The following is an 18,213-nucleotide window of genomic DNA, read 5'->3' as shown; positions in this document are numbered from 1 at the left end:
AGAGTCATAGAAGTCGATCCATCTTGTTTCAGCACTGATGTGATGCAAGCTGGTGGTAAATTTGCATGAAGTGACCTGCGCAACCATCATTTGTGGAGTTTTAAACAAAAATGCAGGTCTTCAGCAAGGTCCCTTGTTAGGGTTTTGGGGGTTTTTTCTTTAATTCTTTCAGGATCTAGTATCCATCACTTATTCATGGGGTTAGAGAAGAATGGTGCTGAAGCTGCTAAAGTAGCACAATCATATTCATGGATTTTTGTTCTTGTCATTCAGGGTTGTGGGTGGGAGGCTATTAGCATTGCTGCATGAAGTTCCACAGAATATATAAAAGGTGAAAAAAGGTAATCACTAAACTGCTATTGACAGTGGTTACAGTGTTTAAAGAGAAATACAGTCTTCTAATTGTTCCGTAGATTATAATGATTACTCAAAATTGCCGCTATTCACTGAATATACCATGAATATTTTATTGAAGTAAGAGATAGTGAATATTGTGGTCAAATAGGAACCTTGTCTGAGTGCTATGGTCTACCAGCAGCATTCAGATGCATAAACTCTGGCTTTTGTACAGCTTTTCTACTAACTATGGAAAGTGTGGACGCCTGTGGGAGTTTTTTTACTTGCTATCAAATTTTTGAAAGAGATGATGCTGTTTGGTCAAGCCACTTTCTGAAATGAGAGCTGGATGAAAGACCCACGTGACTAATACAATGATTTTAATGCATTTAAGCTAGTCTAGCTGTGTCCTGAGCATGTTTCCACATTGCTGCAGTGACAGTTACTGACAGCTTGTGAAATGTGGCTGTAATATTGATACAGGCTGGATAAGCACCAGCAGAGAAAGGATATTCTCAAACGAGAAGGAAAGGGAAATGAGGGTAATAGAAAAAAATCCGTTCTTGTACAGTGAATCACATAAGGATCTAATGCAAATAATTTTCAGATTGTGCATCTTCCTTTTTTGTCCTCATGCTAGGTGTGGGGGGGACTTAAATGTTGCGGTTAGCATTCTAATATGGTTGCAAAGACAGAAAAGGTACAGTTTAATTCTGTGTGAAAACCAAAAAAGTTGTTTTAATCATGCTCAAGATTTGTCCAGTTTCCACCGGTTTCCCCCCATGTTTAATGTGTGTCGTGGTTTAAGCCCAGAGGGCAACTGAGCACCACACAGCTGCTCTCTCACTCCTTCCCCCTCAGGAAGGGGGAGGAGAAAATAAAACAAAAGGTTGGAGGAGATCAAGATGAGGACAGAGAGGGATGACTCACCATTTATGGTCACTGGCAAAATACAGACTCGACTGGGAAAGAGAAAGAACAGCAATTTAATTTGAACACCACTACCACCAACACTTAATTTACCAATCAGAGTAAAATACAACCACATCTAAAAAACACCTTCCCCCCACCCCTCCCTTCTTCCCAGGCTCAGCTTTGCTCCCAATTTCTCTACCTCCTCCCCACCAGCAGTGCAGGGGGACAGGGGATGAGGTTTGCAGTCAGTTCATCATCTGTTGTTTTTGCTGGTCCTTCCTCCTCAGAGGGAGGACTCCTCACTTTTTCCCTGCTCCAGCATGGAATCCCTTTCACAGGAGACAGTCCTACATGAACTTTCTCTGACATGAGTCCTTCCCATAGCTCTTCACGAACTGCTCCAGTGTGGGACTCTCTCATGAGATGCAGTCCTCCCAGTGATGAACTGCTCCAGTGCGGAGAGTCCCAGCCTCCTTCACATGCGACCAGCTGCTCCAGCGTGGGGTTCTCCATGGTCTACAGGAGGGTCTCTGCTCTACCAGTGACCTCCTTGGGCTGCAAGGGGACAGCCTGACCTCTCACCACAGGCTGCAGGGGAGTCTCTGCTCCCCAGCACACCTCGCCCCCTCCTCCTCCTCCTTTCTTCCACTGACCTCAGTGTTTGCAGAGGTATCTCCCTCACAACTCCTCTTCCTCTCCAGTTCCCCCTTCTTAAATATGCATCACCATCGCTAATTGGCTCGGCCCTGGCCAGAGGTGGGTCTGACTTGGAGCAGGGGAGCTTCAAAAAGCTTCTGGCCAGAGCCATCTTTGTAGCCCCCTTGCCTGCTAAAACCCTGCCACACACAAACCCAACGTAAGGTGCAAACCCCCCAAAAAAAAAGCATACGTGAAATGCTCTGCCTGGGTTGTAGCGTTGAAATTCCTTGTATGTATCCCTGATGGAAAACCCTCAGTACTGTTAGGAATAGCACTGACATATGTATCATGGTAGTTTTTAGGGAGCCCAGTCAGCAGCTCAGACCTCATATAATTGATCCTCGGTTGGTTAGGACTGAACACAGATTCATCAAAAGGTTTGTAATGCATTTTCTAATAACTCCAATCTGATTTTTTTGGTAGCAAAACTCAAACCCAGGCATGGTTTGGTTCCCAGTTCTTCCCCAAACTCTTACAATGAAATTCCTTCTTTCTCCTCACACCTCTCAAGACAACCCTTTCTTTTTTTATGATGATATCTTGTGATTTATATACATTTTTTTTCCCAGAAACACCATTTTCCTTGTTCCTATCTGAAAAACTTGCCTTTGAACAACCTGGGACTACTCCCTGCTCTCTATCCCTGGGATACCATCTTTTGCTTTGCTTGGCTCAGTGGGATTTTTTCTACTGGCTTCAAGAGCCAGACATTAACTCCTATCCCTACTGACCCAGGGAAAGGCAGTGTGAAACATCTCGGTGTCTCTGGAGCAATGCTCCCTGGTACAGCACAAACGTGATGCTGCCATGTTGTGATTTTCATTTACATTGTGCTACCACAGAAGAAAGGAAGCCAAATTCCTCACTGCTATGTAAATATTATATTAGATACTGCGTCGAGGCTTTGAAATGTTAATACCCCCTCTAACGCAGCCAGCTGACAGAGTGCTGGTTTTGTTTCGGTGTGACTCAGGCTGTCACAACAGGTCCTGGCAGTATTAAACAGCCGTGAGCAGCCTGCAAGTTCCTAGGTAGTAAGGGTTTATGCCGTGTTTTATGGCTACCATTTTGTGATCATTTTAACTGGCATTTTAGAAGAGAGAAATCTACTTGTGGGGTGACTTTGAGGAATGGCAGCTGTCTCAGAGAGCAATGGCAGAACCCCCTTCTCTGCTCCTGGATGCCAGCTGGCCTGTCAGCCCACAGCAGTGAGGTTGTAAAATGACTGACTTGCCACAGGCTCTCAGCCAGTGTAGGCCCTGTTGCGGAGGTGCAGGAGCATGCATGCTGCTCCTCAGCCTGCAGCAGAGGTGGGTGGGCTCCAGCCATCTCTCACCACTGCCAGGGGAAGGAAGGAAGGAGCCTGGAGAGGGGTGGTTTTCCACCTCAGGCCAAAGGGACACTTGGTTTCTTGGCAAGGAGACAGGAGCGGGGTGGGAGTGAACAGGAGTAGTCCTGGCCCACCAAGGGGAACTGAGGGCAACGGGTCAGGGTGAAGGAGGGGGATGCTGGCGATGACTGTCCCTCTACCTTCTTTTTTGCCAGCTCTTCTTGGGGAAAAGATTTTTTTTCCTGGCCTTTTGTTCTCTGATGACTCCTCATGCCAGCCTTTCATTTTAATGATAGCATAGCAGTGAAACCAAGTCACAGCAAGGCCTGAAGGTTTCCATCTGTAATGAAATGTAAAGAAACCTGGCAGGGTCTGACATGTTTTCAGCCTCCTGAGAGAGAGACACTTGGGAACTGAGCTCTGGGAATCAAGTGTTCAGAACAACCGTGCTTTCCAAAGCAGTGAATTGTTTTGATAAATCTTCTTTTTTTTTTTCCTCTTTATTTTCCCATAGAAATTGGGAAGATTGACCAAGACATATATAAATACAACACCCCAGGATTCACTGGCTGCCTATCGAGAGTACAGTTCAACCAGATTGCTCCGCTCAAAGCTGCTCTGAGACCTACCAACGCCTCCTCTCACGTCCACATCCAAGGTGAACTGGTGGAATCCAACTGTGGAGCATCTCCACTCACCATCCCACCAATGTCAGCCGCTACCGATCCGTGGCACTTAGACTCAGGTAAGCTGGGATGCATGCCATGTTAGCTCAGCAGAGCACTTCAGAGAAGAAATACATCCACCCTCTGTAAGGAAAAAGAAAACGGAGTGGATGTGATTGATAGATGACTGTAGGTCTATAATCACGGTATGAAATGCAAAGCTGGTATCACAAGAGATTTGCCACCACTTCTAAATGCGGTTACAGGATATTTTCCATGCCTTTTTTTTAATATTCTACTTCATTTTTCTTTTCCGTAAGTCTTACACTATTTGAATGTTGAGTTTTGACCTAGCTGCTGCGACAGCACTTTCTCCATAGTATTGGGTGTGTAGTCAGCAAAAGGTTGTAAGTACAGATAAAAAAGGTACAGTAGTATTTCTTATGCTGTATTCCCAATAAGTAAGTAGATTGTAGTCAGCTTCATACAAAAAAGGTAAATCTAATTTTAGGCATAAATATATTTATATAAAGTGCTGATTTGTTTTCTGAAATGTTTGCTTTCCTCAGGCCATATTTAATGGGAAATACCATTAGTCATGACTGCATTCATCTCATGCTGAAAATGCTGGAAAGCCAAAACAATTTGCTGATCCCAGCAATCTTATCCTGCTTTGTGACTGACAGTCTTTGAAAGTATACGTTGTGCCTCAATTTTGAGGTTTTTTTTCTATTTTGCTTCTTAGGTGTCAGATAAATACTTTTAAAAAAAAAAAATCTGTTCCCTTTAGACTCATAGGGTCAAGTGTATGTTGACCTCTCTCTTGTATTTTGTCCTCATTCTGATTTCACTTGTAATGGTGCAAATTAAAACCTGTCCTGGCAAAGTTGATGGGTTTACAATGGTGTAAAATTAAAATGCTAGAGGAAAAAATGGATTGATAATGGTTTTGATACCAATTAGTCTTTGCCTGTTGTGTGTGAGGATGCCTCTATCTGCCAGTTTTTATATGAGAGTGGACAGATATATATGTCTGTCTTAGAAGTATGTGCCAGGATCACACCTTTGGGGTTTGGACTTTTTTTTTCTTTTCAAACAACTCCTTGCACATTTCCTTTCAGCTCTTCTTCAGTAGAGAAATAGGACAGAGTTTTGTAAGGAGAGGCAGATATTCCAGGTCTGAGCGTCCCAAACATCTATACAAGTAGTATCATGCTCTAAAACCTGTCACTGCCTTATTGCCATGCCACTGTAAGATTTCAGTATGTCTTTTTCGCTCTTTATAATATGCAATCTCCTACATGAATTTTTTCATCACAAATTAGTAGTCCCTTTCTTCTCTGAAATTAATAGGTCAGTTTGTACCTGAAGGTTATGTTCCGTGCTCCTGTTTCCATAAAAGCACATATCCTTTACTGAAGGATACCTCGCTGACTCATGTCTTTAAAAAGTGTGCCATAAACTTCTTGAGGATGCACTGCTGCTGTGAATCTTGTGCAGCTAATGGGTTTTGGTTGCTAATTTTCGTTGGTTTCTTTTTCCTACAGATAATTTGACTGCAAGCTAGTAAAAGACTATGGTGGGATTTATTCAAGAGAGTTGAACTGTTCCTAGTAGCTCCCGGTGTTAAAAGAGGGAGGTCCTGTTTGTCCTTGCCATGTGCTACTACACTTGTCCTTGTGTTGGCTCAGTCTCGTCTTTGAAACTTCTGCTGAGTTGATTCAACTTTGTTCACCTGACAGATTACAAATTTATATATTTTCTTCTGGATTAATTGTAGTACTCGCTCATGGAATCAGTGTGAGGATATCAGGGAACGTACAGGATACAATTATGTTGGCCCAAGCTGTCTGTTAACTTCTACCCAGCAAAAAAAAATCCCATTGCCATAGCTGGGCTTGACTTGACTGTTTCAGTCATGGACAGCCAGAGTGTGAGTGACCCCCTTTCATTTTGGTGATGAGAAGCTTTAGTAGGACTGGAAGCTAGGGACACCTCCTCTTGTCCTCTCCAGTGCTCCGCAGCAGTTAAGGGGAAAATATCATATTGCTTTAAAGACTTCTAGTAAGGGACTGCTGTACACTGAAGGCAGCAACAATGTCAGGTGAGTTACGGTGGAAATTTCACAGCAAGGAAGTGGTGTTTCACTGGGGCAGGAGTGAAAGGACATTCAGGTGTGGGTGAACAATTCCTGACTTTCTGGGTGACATTTCCACGATACAAAGAGGAGGTATCACCAGCAACTCATTTTTCAGTATCAGGTAAGAACAACTCAGTCTCTGTAAAAGTATCTCTGGTGGTCTGACACAGCTAGCTCTGTTTCAGTCTCAGGAGAAACATATACTGTAGACTGTGCAACCTCACACACAGATGATCTTGATGACTGGGAAATGAAAATGTTTGGTTTTAGTGTCACTTTGCATTAGCAAATTGGCAGTTTGCACTGAGGATTTTTTATGTTTCCCAAATACTACTCGAAGACTTTCTAACACAAATTGTGTTGAAAGAGAAGGTCGAAAAATCAGAGGTGGAAGTAATGGTTCCCACTGGCTCCAGAGCTGGAACAGTCTCTGTACTCTCAGTGTGAATTTACTCCACTAAGATGGCTGAAGGGGCAAAGACAAAAGACTCTTTTGGAATTCACAGAAACACTTCTAGTGGTGCTAAAGCAAAAAAAGCAGCAGTTGCAAAGAACATGGCTTTGAAAGCAGCAGTCAATAGGTACAGGATTTCTCATTTCAGACATGTTTTTATCTCTAATTTTTATTGTTCTGTCACCTATTTCATTTTAAATAGATCTTAACAAAACATGAGAGGACGGGTGGTTTGTAGTGAAAAGAGAAAATCGGGAAGAAATTTGTGGCAGGTATCATATGGTTTAAATCTCATTCATTGACATATCTGCACTCATCCTGATTCATATTTTGAGTAAGTGTAGATTTATAGCTTTGCTTCTCAAATACTGTAGAATTGAACTTTGAGGACTGAAAAATGTTGTAGGAGGGGATCAAAGATAAGTGTCTAAATAGGACAGATACACCAGGAGGCAAATGTAATGATCCTTTCACCTCTAAACTGCAGTGCTGGATCAGACCTTCTGGATAATTACTAGATGTTAAGCAGGTTCTGCCTGACGGGTGACCTACATGAAATATTTGCCTTAAACTCTTCGATGTCATTACTGCATGTCCATCTGCTGCTAGCTGCAAAACACTTCAGATGCCCTAACAGAGACACTAAAGGGAAAATCATAAAGACACACATCAGTCACTTGCAGTTGACCCTTAGAAAAAAGTTCTGGGATTTATCAATAAGACAACCTGTTGATTTGCTCCCCAGAAAAATGGGCCATACAGCTTCTTGATTCATTGTCTTGCACTTCCCATTAGCCTTGAATTCACATATATTTCAAATTGACAACATTAGTTCTTTTAACATTTCTTTTGTCATTGTGAAAATGCCGCTTCCTTTCCTTCTCACCTCCTGGCTGGCATTTTGCCATGCTACTGGGACATTATCTTAAACCATTATCTTGTTCAGCTTGTGAGTATTCTTACAATGCATAGTCGTTCCCTGTTGCTATGGTAATCCTTTCTTGGTGGTGATGAAGCACAGGAATTCAACAAGTCATTCTTTTCTAGAATATGACTTTCTGGTGATTTAAAAAAAGAGTCAGTAATCAAAACCAAGCAGATCATCAATATAGTTTCCTTCCTGTGGTTTTCTCCCCTCCGTATTATCTCAGTTCATGTCAGACAATCCAATTTGCCTTGGTTACATCAAAAGGAGTGTAGAAAGGAGGCAAAAAAGAGCTTGATCAATGACCATAAAATTTTAAAATGGCATGTCCTGCCTTTACATGTTGTCTAAACCCAGCAGATTACCTGTCTGGCATACATTTCAAAGCAAAAGTTATAATTGCATGCCTTTAACTATATTAGCATGCATTTTAATATCTATTACTGTAGCATATGTTAAAGAAAAGCTAATCACCAAGGATTGTTTTAATATGTCTCAGTTCACATTAACTAAGATGTATGTCACTGATAACTGACACCTTGCTCATTGTAGAGAAGCAAACAAAAGCCCAAACAGATGATTATTTTTGTAGTAAATAAACTCCCATACCTAAAATGCCTTGTGCTTAAAATCAGAAGGTGCATATTATTGGGGTGGGGTTGTTCAGCTTGTGGGTGTTTTTATCTAAAATAAAGGTTTTGCAATTTACTAATTAAGTTTCACTTCCAAACTCTTCTTATTTACATAAAAAAGATAAAAGAAACCTACTACATGTATGTACCTCTCCATTTTAGGGAAAATGTGCTCCAGCTTGCCAAACTACCTAATCTTGAATTTAGTAAAAGCAAGAGATACCAGAAGCAGCAAGGTACATAGAACAGTTGACAAACCGTGCTTTAACACCTCTAAGCTGCCATGGCACTGTGTAGCTGCAAGATGCATTTATTCGGAGTTTGAACAGAATGCCGTCTAGAGTATTTAACACGGAATTTAGTTAAACCCATATTAGTTTCAAAATATTAAGAATTAAATGGAACAGGGTTAAATGCTACGTCTGCAATGTTATTCCAAGTGGTGTGGCTTTTTTCTGACTGTACATATTTAAACCCTAAAAGCCCTTTATTTTTGTAGAAGGTGAAAGGCCTTGCCTTTTAAGAATCAGCAGCTTGCTTTGAAACCTATATTGAGCAGGTCTGGCAAAAACATTGTATGAAGACATGCAATGCTGTAATCAAGGTTAAAACAGCTGCCTGCAGGATTAACTCCATTTTTGTTACAAATTCATCCCTCTAACAAGTGATGGCAGGAAAAGAGAGCGGGAGGGCTGAATACTGGGCCACATGATCCATGCTCACCTAACTGGCTGACTAATTATCTTCATCAAACAAAAGATAGCAGTTGATTTCTGGACTAAGAGTGTCACTCCTGTGTTCCTGGTGGCAGTGCTGAAGGTCACCTTCCCAATTCAGAAGCCACTGGTTGGGTTGCCATCCCACCCTCTGACCACATCTCAGAGGACAGAGCAGCAGCATCTGAAGAGAAGCTGTGTCAGACATCCCCTGGTACGGATGTGGCTACAGAGACGGGAAATAGCTCTTGCCCTTGTCAAGGGCTTGTTACAAAGGGCGCAGTGGGAAGGGAGGATCAAAGGCATTACTTGCTGGAGGGCGTCAATTCAGCCCTCAAAATGGTCTTAGGTTACAAACACATGAACAAAAGGGTTTTCTCGTGGCCACAGACATTGAAAGAGTCCTGTACGCATCAGTGAATCCAACAGAAGGAGGATTAAAATCAGTGGTAACGTGTGATGCAGCGTTCATTCTCTCCTCTAAGGGACAGCAGGGGAGCAGGGTCACGTCTCCAGGCTTTCTGCAAGGGACGAGCAAGTCGGGCAGGAGGGACGGAAGAGGTGCACTACTTTTGTTCATGATTCAGCCTTACACATCTAAACTTGATCTCCTAGGTGTTAGCAATATTACAAATAGACGTGAAGGCAGTTGCTAGAATAAAATGACACTCCTCCTTTTTCAAGGATAGCAAATAGGATTAGTTACCTGTCCTGCAACCAGAAAGTGATGCCAGATTCTGTCTTTGAAGTTATTGATCACTCAAAGTGGTTGGTTCTTTTTAATTAACATAGCATGTAAACATTGGGAGGCTCTTTGTCTGCCAGTAAGCTAGCTTAATGTTTATACTTCCTATACAAGAGACAGAAGATACACTTCCAGCCTGCCCTGTGGCCCAACAGATTCTTCCACTGCCAGATTTTGGTGCATTTCTGTGATCAAGTTTCTTCCGCTGAGAGTGACCAGCATTCATCCCCAATTCTCCCAGTATAAATATTGTCACAGAAGTCCATTGCTTTGATCTGAGTTGTTTCCAAAAAGGAAGGTGGCATTTTTTTCAGACAGTCGGGGATTAAGTCTAGCAGAAACTCATAGCTGGTTCTAAGCACCAAGTGTTTCTTGCATAAGGTAAGTAGTAAACATTGAGATGCGACAGTTTCTATTTTCCTCCTCCCTGTTGAGCAGCTAACTAGCAAGAGCATCTGTCTGAAATTTGACACAATCAGTGCTTCATCCTTAAAGGGTTTAATTATGGTGCTTGAATTACTGTAAATCTCTCTATTGATTGGGAATAAAAATGACTCCCTCAGTCTCATCTAGTTTCTTCACACAATTATGCATGGCTTTCTCTTATCTTTAAGACTATATAATTTCAGTCTGAAATTTCTGACACTCTTTCTAGTGTATCAGACAACTGACAGGCTGCCAAGCTTGTAAATTCTTCTGGCATTCATTGAGAGACCAGCATTGTAGCTATTTCATAAGCAGTGATTTGAATGTTAATGCTGCTACCTAATATCAAGACAAGGAGGTGGTAATATTAAAAAAAGAGTGTTTTCCGTCCTCTGCAAAGACTGTATTTTTTCCACAAGTACTAACTTTAACTAGGAACATAGGGATGGCACAAATTAGGAAAAAAATGGAGTAGAGAAGGAAGTATTTAGATGCCTGAGCACTTCATGTGACTGCCTTCTTTTTCCTTTCCTTGGGCTGAAAAGCACTTCACTTCCTGGGTAAGAGGTTATTCTAGACTACAGTCAGGTCATTACAGCTATTAAAGTTTATTGTAGATTTAAACTCTCGAGTCTGACCCATTCCTCATCACCAGTCCAAGCCTTTCTTTTTTCATAAGTGGATGAACGCTGAAAGTGCAGAACCTGATCTTGTCGTTCATATCCTGGCAGTGAGAAGCCCTTTCTTCCAATGGCCTCAATTAATAGATTCCATCTTTTTTCTTCTCCTTTTTTGTAGCTGTCATAAGTTTACGGGCTTCTTCGGTATTCTTGTTTATGGATTTATTTTTGGTTTTTTGTTTCTTTCAAGTATTCCCTGTGGGTCCATTATCAGCAATTAGCTATATACAGATAGGCTTTGATCAGCACTTAATTCTACTGTTCCTTTGAGAGCACTGAAGCATTTTATATTTTACATTAATTATGAAAGGAAGTATTTGTTTGTCTTCCTTAACAGGTGAAATGTAAGCGCTGCACATAAAATCTTCATGAAAGTGATCGCTTAGGCCAGCATGACTAATACACTAGCAGTTCTTGTCTGGAGTCATGGTGAGACCAGTGTCTGACAGACATTACTACCAGGAATTAAAAGACAGATGAGTTTAGGTCTTTGATGGATGGGACTGCTCTAATGTACTGCAAATCAGTTGGAAATTTGGCAGAGCAAATGTTCAAAATACTACTTCTGAGACAGAACTTGATGAAGTTCAAACTGAAGATGAACACAATCCAAAAGTAATCCTCAATGTCTGCTCTCTTAAAATAAGGAAGAAAATTCTGTAGTATGCAGGTACCAGTTACTAACTTGTAAAAGGTCTTGCCTTCCTACAATTACTTGTGTGCAAAAGGAAGTGTAAAACTTACTATTGGGAAATGACCATACAGAGGGGGAAGCAGGGGAAAATCACTGAACCCATCCCAACAGACAGTGCAGAAATGTTTTCCCGGTTTCATATTTCATCCAGGACTGATTTGGGGGAGTTTAAGCTGCAAGGATGGGTCTCCTAATAAGGCACATGTTTTTCTGCCCCTTTGCTAGGAAGATTGCTTTTTAAGACCGAAAGAAAGAATATTGTACTGCTGTCTTGGAGCAAGCCATTCATAAAACTCCATTTCCTCCTCTGCTTAAGAGTATGGACAGTGAAGTTCACTGCAGAAGGAAATTAAAGGGCTAATAACACAGACAATTCAGAAACAACTATCTTGACTGATTGGGTTGTCAACTCTGGTGTCTAGTGTTGAGAATTTGCATTGTCCCAGTTCATTGACCATGGAGCGTTCAGTGAATTTCCCCCCAGTGCTGCCACTGTTCATTGTTGACATTTCCATTGTTCACTCCAAAATTCATGCTTTTTTTAACAGAAACATCCGACAACTCTTTCTTCTATAATCCACACTTACTTTCACACACAGTTGCAGGCATTTGCATACAGAAAGGCTGTTCAGACGATGTTTCTACTAAGTCATCATGTCAGAGAATTTTTAAATTTATACTCATTTCATATTGGAAGAAAAAGACACAATTGGAGAACCTTCACACTAAAAGTGTAAAAACACTGGGCTTGTGTTTTCCATCATCTCTGTGTGTGTCTCTCTCTCAGCAGAACTCACCAGTAGCTGTCAGTAAAGCCACTTCAGATTCAGTGAAAAATTCTTAGAAAAAAAAATTCAACCCTTCAGAATGTTTTGATCTAACAGAACATACCTGACAAAACTTAGTTTAATTAATTGGTCCAAATAGCACTAATGCATTGCATGACTTTTTTGTCACTTACGAATGTTTTGTCTGGTTTTGTTTCTTCCCTATCCCTCTCAGCCAAGAAGGTTGCAAAGGATTGAAGAAATTAGTGGATTTTGATCCAACATTGAGACTTTCAAGTTCCAAATAATTTGCATTACTGGTGTTGTGGTTTAAGCCCAGAGGGCAACTGAACACCACACAAATGACAAGGACAGGGAGGGATGACTCATCCATTATAGTCACAGGCAAAAGACAGACTCATCTGGGGAAGAAAAAGAACATCAATTTAATTTGGCCACCACCACCACTTAAGTTACCAGAGTAAAATACAACTGCATCTTAAAAACACCTTCCCCACAACTCTCCCTTTTTTCCAGCCTCAGCTTTGCTCCTGATTTCTCTACCTCATCCCCCAAAGCTCCTTCCTCCTCAAGGGGAGGACTCCTCACATTTTTCCCCTGCTCCAATGTGGGGTCCATCTCACAGCAGACCATCCTACATGAACTTTCTCCAACATGGGTCCTTCCCACGGGCTGCAGCTTTTCATGAACTACTCCAGCACGGGTCCCTCCGGCGTGTTGCAGTTCTCCCAGCAATGGATTGCCCCAGCGCGGGCTTCCCTCAGAGCCCCGGCCTTCTTCAGGCACAGCCCCCTGCTCTGGCGTGGGGTCCTCCACAGACTGCAGGTTGGCATTTGCGCCACCAGTGACCTCCATGGGTGCAGGGGCACAGCCTGCCCCACCGTGGGCTTCACCACGGGCTGCAGGGGAATCTCTGCTTTGGCGCACCAACCCCCTTCCTCCTTTCTTCCACTGACCTCGGTGTTTACATAGGTATCTCCCTCACAACTCGCCCTCCTCCCAGGTTCCCCTTCTTAAATACGTTATCCCAGAGGCACAGCCACCATCGCTAATTGACTCAGCCTTGGCCAAAGGTGGGTCTGACTTGGAGCCAGGGGAGCTTCAAGAAGCCTCTCACAGGGGCCACTGCTGTAGCCCCCTCCCCTGCTAGCAAAACCCTGACACACACAAACCCAACACAATTGACAACAGAGAGAAGAAGATGACGTTTTTAAAGTGAAAAGCCCTGATTTTTCCTCTAAAGTGCACATCTGTTCTGGTAGTTTCCAAATTGCTATGTGGGTGTGCTTTTTCCAATATCCTATAACTCACATCAAAAAAATTAGTAAGTCTGTGACTGTGAAGACTTCTATTTCCATTAAGACAGAAAAATGGTTCATATTAAGGATGTGCTTGTAACCCTCTAACACTACAGTTGAGACATCACTTAAAATTCAGGGAGTAGTGATTGACCCCAACAAAGGACAAAAACAACCTTCTACAAACAATATGGTTAACAATATCTTTTAAATAATTTGTGGTTGGGTAAGTGTGGGTATTTTTTTAAAAAACTTGTGAGTGTTTAATATTAAAAATAACTTTAGCTAAATTCTTAGTTCTACACTTAAGCTGGTGTCAGTGGGACTTTAAGTAAACTCTGCTAACAGTTTAATGTTAAACAGTCCTCCCTCAGAATCTGCTCTCAAATGCCTAGAAGAACAGGAGTAGGGGTAGTTTTCCTCCTTTCTCTGTTTTCAGCTTGGAGAAGTAGGAAGAAAAAATAGATGTATTAATTTAAAAAAAAAAAAAAAAAGGATATTTCAATACAAAATTTGCCCTGGCAGCATAAAAAGACACACCATTTTTCATACTGCTTCAGATTTTTTTCTTCTTTTTCTGAATTGCTGTAGTTTACTTGTCGTGGGAGCTCTTCACAGAGCCACACTCAGGAGGAGAGCAGTGGGTGGGATGGACACAGGCCGTGGGATGAGCAAGAAAGGGCGACTGGAGTCTATGGGCTGTGATGTTCACCTTTGATGTGGGGCTGTGTAATGGAGTTGTTTACTCCTGCTCCATCATTTCTGTGCATGTGTTTAGAGTTTCTCTTGTAATCCAGTCCCTTCATGAAGGGGAATGTGACTGTGACTGCACATTAGTTTCTACTATCAAGAGTCAAGCAATTAGTTTCTGTACTTACAGTCTGTAATAAGGAGTGCTCTGTAATTTCAAACCATAGTAGTACAGTCATACCTGACCAGCAGCGTTGACATAATTTGACAAAATGCAGCCAAAGAGCTTGCTTTTGTTTTCCTCTGTGTTATGGTCCTGTGGAGAAATAGATTACTGAATGCCTGTAGTGTCCAACACTTTCTCTAACTCCTAAGGTGTCAGTGAGTGTTTGTTGCAACCTCAATTCTTGGATGCCTGGATGCAAAATAGAATTATGAAGAAGAAGTTATAGTTCACATCTTTGCTTTTATTTTGTTCTCTCACTGTTCTACTTTTAATCAATGTCTTGGTTGCCGGGGGTTTTATATACCTTGTGATCACCAGATCCAGTTGTTCTGGTTGCTTCTCTAGTTTGTATTTATGTGAAAACCCCACTGATCTTAATAATGGGAGAATACCTCTCAAAATTGTGGACATCTGTAAAGCTGAAAGGTCACAGCAGCCTTGCAACATGTGTTAGTTCTAGGCTGAACAAACTCAGTTTCCAGCATTTCACAGGTTTCATCCATTGTTTGTTTTACAGCTGTGATCACTCCCACCCTTCCTTTTTAGGAGCAAATCTAAACTGTGTCTTTCTTTGTAGTGTGCTGTATTTTAACTAAGACTTGCCCACTCAGTAAAAAAGTCCGGTTAAAAAAATTGCTTTCAAGGGCTTATGTGCATTGCTCCTGGTAGTGTATGTCAAAATGAGATTTGCCTTTTACTTTGCACTTCTCAGTACAGCTCTCTAGTTGAATAGTCTCCCTGTTTGGTTTTGGGTTTCCCCTTGCCTTTACTGAATAGCTTTTTGATCATTTCTCTACCCACACCCACATTCTGGACCACTTTTCTACTTTAACAGGGTCATTTTTCATTTCAATTTTGTGAATTTGCAAAAGGCTTTTATGTGGGATCCATTGTAAAAACTCTCCCTCTGAAAATGACAGATGCAAAATCACGCCTACTATAATGAAGTGAAATTATCATTCACTCTGTTAAATCAACCACATCTGTCATCTTTAACATCTAATCCTAATTATGGTCTGTTTATCCAGTCCCATCTCCCCTTTCCATTCAGTGAGTGCTGCTGTATTGCAGCTGGCTGTGACAATGACCATGCTGAGCGTGCCGGATGATGGTAGGTCTCCTACTGCATTTTTGTGGTCATCTAAAATTTCAAATGTCATTAAAATGATGGCCAAAACATGGATTTTGCATGCAGTGTCTTTAATCACCCTTTCAGGTGCTACAAAGTTCCTTTAACCCCATCTCACCTGAGACTAATAGACTAATAACGCAAAGTTGAAAAGTGTAAAACATAAGTTCAGACTCCGTAGATTTACTCTGTGATTATTGAAACTATGGCCTCGTAAACAGCAGCCCATGAAAGAAAGAGAAAGCAAAGTATGCTGTGTCCTTTTACATCAGTGAGTTTCAGGATGATGGTGTTTGAAGCAAACCCAATGGCTTGCTGTGGGAAGACAGGGTGCAAAGAACAGCATCGCTCAGCTTGTGTCTGGAAGGCAACCAGATGAGGTGACGTTCGTAAACCACAGATGAGCTTAGCATTTCCTGGTACAGTTTAATCCATCCCTACACTAGCCGTGGGTTTTAGGAAAATGTCTTTGGTGTGTCCTGACAGCAAACTAATGGCTCTGTGCCACAGCTGCATAAGCAGAGGATTTCAGGGAACTGGCAGCATATCTCTTGGGCCAATATGTAACTGTTTTCCAGGATAGATTAAAAAGCTCTTTGCTCTCTTCTTCATGTTTTGATTCACACAAGACCCTGGCTGCTCAGAGAAACCTAGGGAAGATTCAGAAAAAGCTCCTAAGGTAAGGAAACCTTTCCCATACAGTCCCCAAACCAGATGGGAATCAGCTGTTTGAAAGCAACCTTTGTAGACCAGGTAATAAAGAAAAACTGAATAGCCCTGTTCATGGCCTCAGCTAACAATGAGGAGCATGGTACGTAGACCAAAACTCCTGCAGAATCCTCCCCACACCCATCTTATTACATTCACAACCCACTTGCTGTTCAGAGAGGCTTTGCAGGGTAACGACATAGAGCAACTGCAGCTCCGTGCACCTATTTGCTGTGGGCAAAGTCATGATTTGAAGCTGTCAAGGTACAGTGAAAAAGGGCTTGCTGAGACATGTAGTTAGAACTGATGTCACAGTGCTAACAGAAGAATTGAACAGGAAAGAGGTGTTCCCAGCTGCGACAGAGAAATGAAGGCACATGCTTGTCCATTAGCAACTCACCCTGTACTTCATTTGCATATTATAGCCCTGCAAGCTAGTTACTATACCACTGTGATTTAGATTCCCATAAAACATGACAGTCACTACTAACAGTATTAATTTTATCTGACCAGTCATTTTAAAACATTTTAGGAGTTACTCTTTACAACCTGTGAATAGCACTCTGTAGTCTTCTGTGCTTTTACCAGAGCATCAGTATTACTGTTGCCCCTTTGTCAGCCTGCTCTAACATGTGCTTTCCTCAGTTAGTTCCTGAATTTCAGCAGCAATGGAAGAAAGAATCTTATTAGTTGTCTTCTTGACAAAGTTGCTTAATATTACCAAGGAATGTGACCATAGTAAGCTCAGAGACAAATCACCATGTGTTTGAATGACATAACTGCTATTTGAAATATACCTACACTTGATACCTGTTGGTGACAGTACTCAGCTGTTAAATTCACCTTGGAGGGTCAAGGAACGTGCCCTCATACATTCTCTTCTGCCTAATTGCTGTGGCAGGAGTTACCCTTTTGCAGTTTTTAGACCTCTGCTCTGTAGCTATTTCTGATCATTTGAGAAGCTACTGCTGCCCAGAATAATTTCAAGGGAACTTCAGCCTAAAAGAGAAAGTAATGAGTTCTTTTCTTCCTCCTCTACCCATCTGTAGTAATACATTCAGTAAAAAACTGGTCTAGAGACTTCTACAGCAGAAGGTATTCTATAACCCCACATTTGGCTGAGATTTTAGATATAATTTTTCAGTCAAAAAAACCCTCATAATATAAAAGCAGGTCTCCTGCTGACACAAGAGTAATAGAACATGAATTCATAAATTATGGCGATAATATCTGCCAACACTGCCATAAGTGCTTTAAAAAAAGATTCATGAATGTCTAAGCTCCTTTTTTCACTACAGCACTCCTGTTTCTCTAGCAGTTGCAGCAGGGCACAACTTACCCAATCTGATGGTGAACTCTTGTTGAAATAGACTGTCCCCTGCCCCCAGACACATGTTCCTGTCTCCTCTTTACAGAATCACAGAATGATCTCGGTTGGAAAAGACCTTGAAGATCATCCAGTCCAACCATTAACCTCACACTGACCGTTCCCAACTCCACCAGATCCCTCAGTGCTGCGTCAGCCCGACTCTGAAACCCCTCCAGGGATGGGGACTCCACCCCTGCCCTGGGCAGCCCATTCCAACGCCCAACAACCCCTTCTGGAAAGAAATACTTCCTAATAGCCAGTCTAACCCTGCCCTGGCACAGCTTGAGGCCATTCCCTCTTGTCCTATCGCTTGTTACTTGGTTCTAAGAGACTCATCCCCCCTCTCTGCACCCTCCTTTCAGGGACTTGTAGAGGGTGATGAGATCTCCCCTCAGCCTCCTCCAGACTAAACCCCCCCAGTTCCCTCAGCCGCTCCCCATCAGACCTGTGCTCCAGACCCTGCACCAGCTTCGTTGCCCTTCTCTGGACACGCTCGAGTCATTCAATGTCCTTTTTGTAGTGAGGGGCCCAAAACTGAACCCAGTCATCGAGGTGTGGCCTCACCAGTGCCGAGTCCAGGGGTAAGATCCCTTCCCTGTCCCTGCTGGCCACACTATTGCTGATACAAGCCAGGATACCGTTGGCCTT

General features: G+C 42.1%; 1 protein-coding gene across 1 annotated transcript in view; it reads left to right on the top strand.

Moving 5' to 3' along the window:
• CNTNAP2 (contactin associated protein 2) overlaps window positions 1–18,213 on the top strand; it is a 1,208,164-nt gene that overhangs the window by 1,174,749 nt on the left and 15,202 nt on the right. Inside the window, exon 22 of the mRNA XM_074842898.1 lies at window positions 3,795–4,025. Within this exon, the coding sequence (XP_074698999.1) occupies window positions 3,795–4,025 (231 nt within the window). The remainder of the gene's footprint in view (window positions 1–3,794; window positions 4,026–18,213) is intronic.

Source organism: Strix aluco, chromosome 1 (genome assembly GCF_031877795.1).
Source record: "Strix aluco isolate bStrAlu1 chromosome 1, bStrAlu1.hap1, whole genome shotgun sequence".
NCBI classification, from domain to species: domain Eukaryota; kingdom Metazoa; phylum Chordata; class Aves; order Strigiformes; family Strigidae; genus Strix; species Strix aluco.
This window is presented reverse-complemented; position numbering and strand designations above follow the sequence as displayed.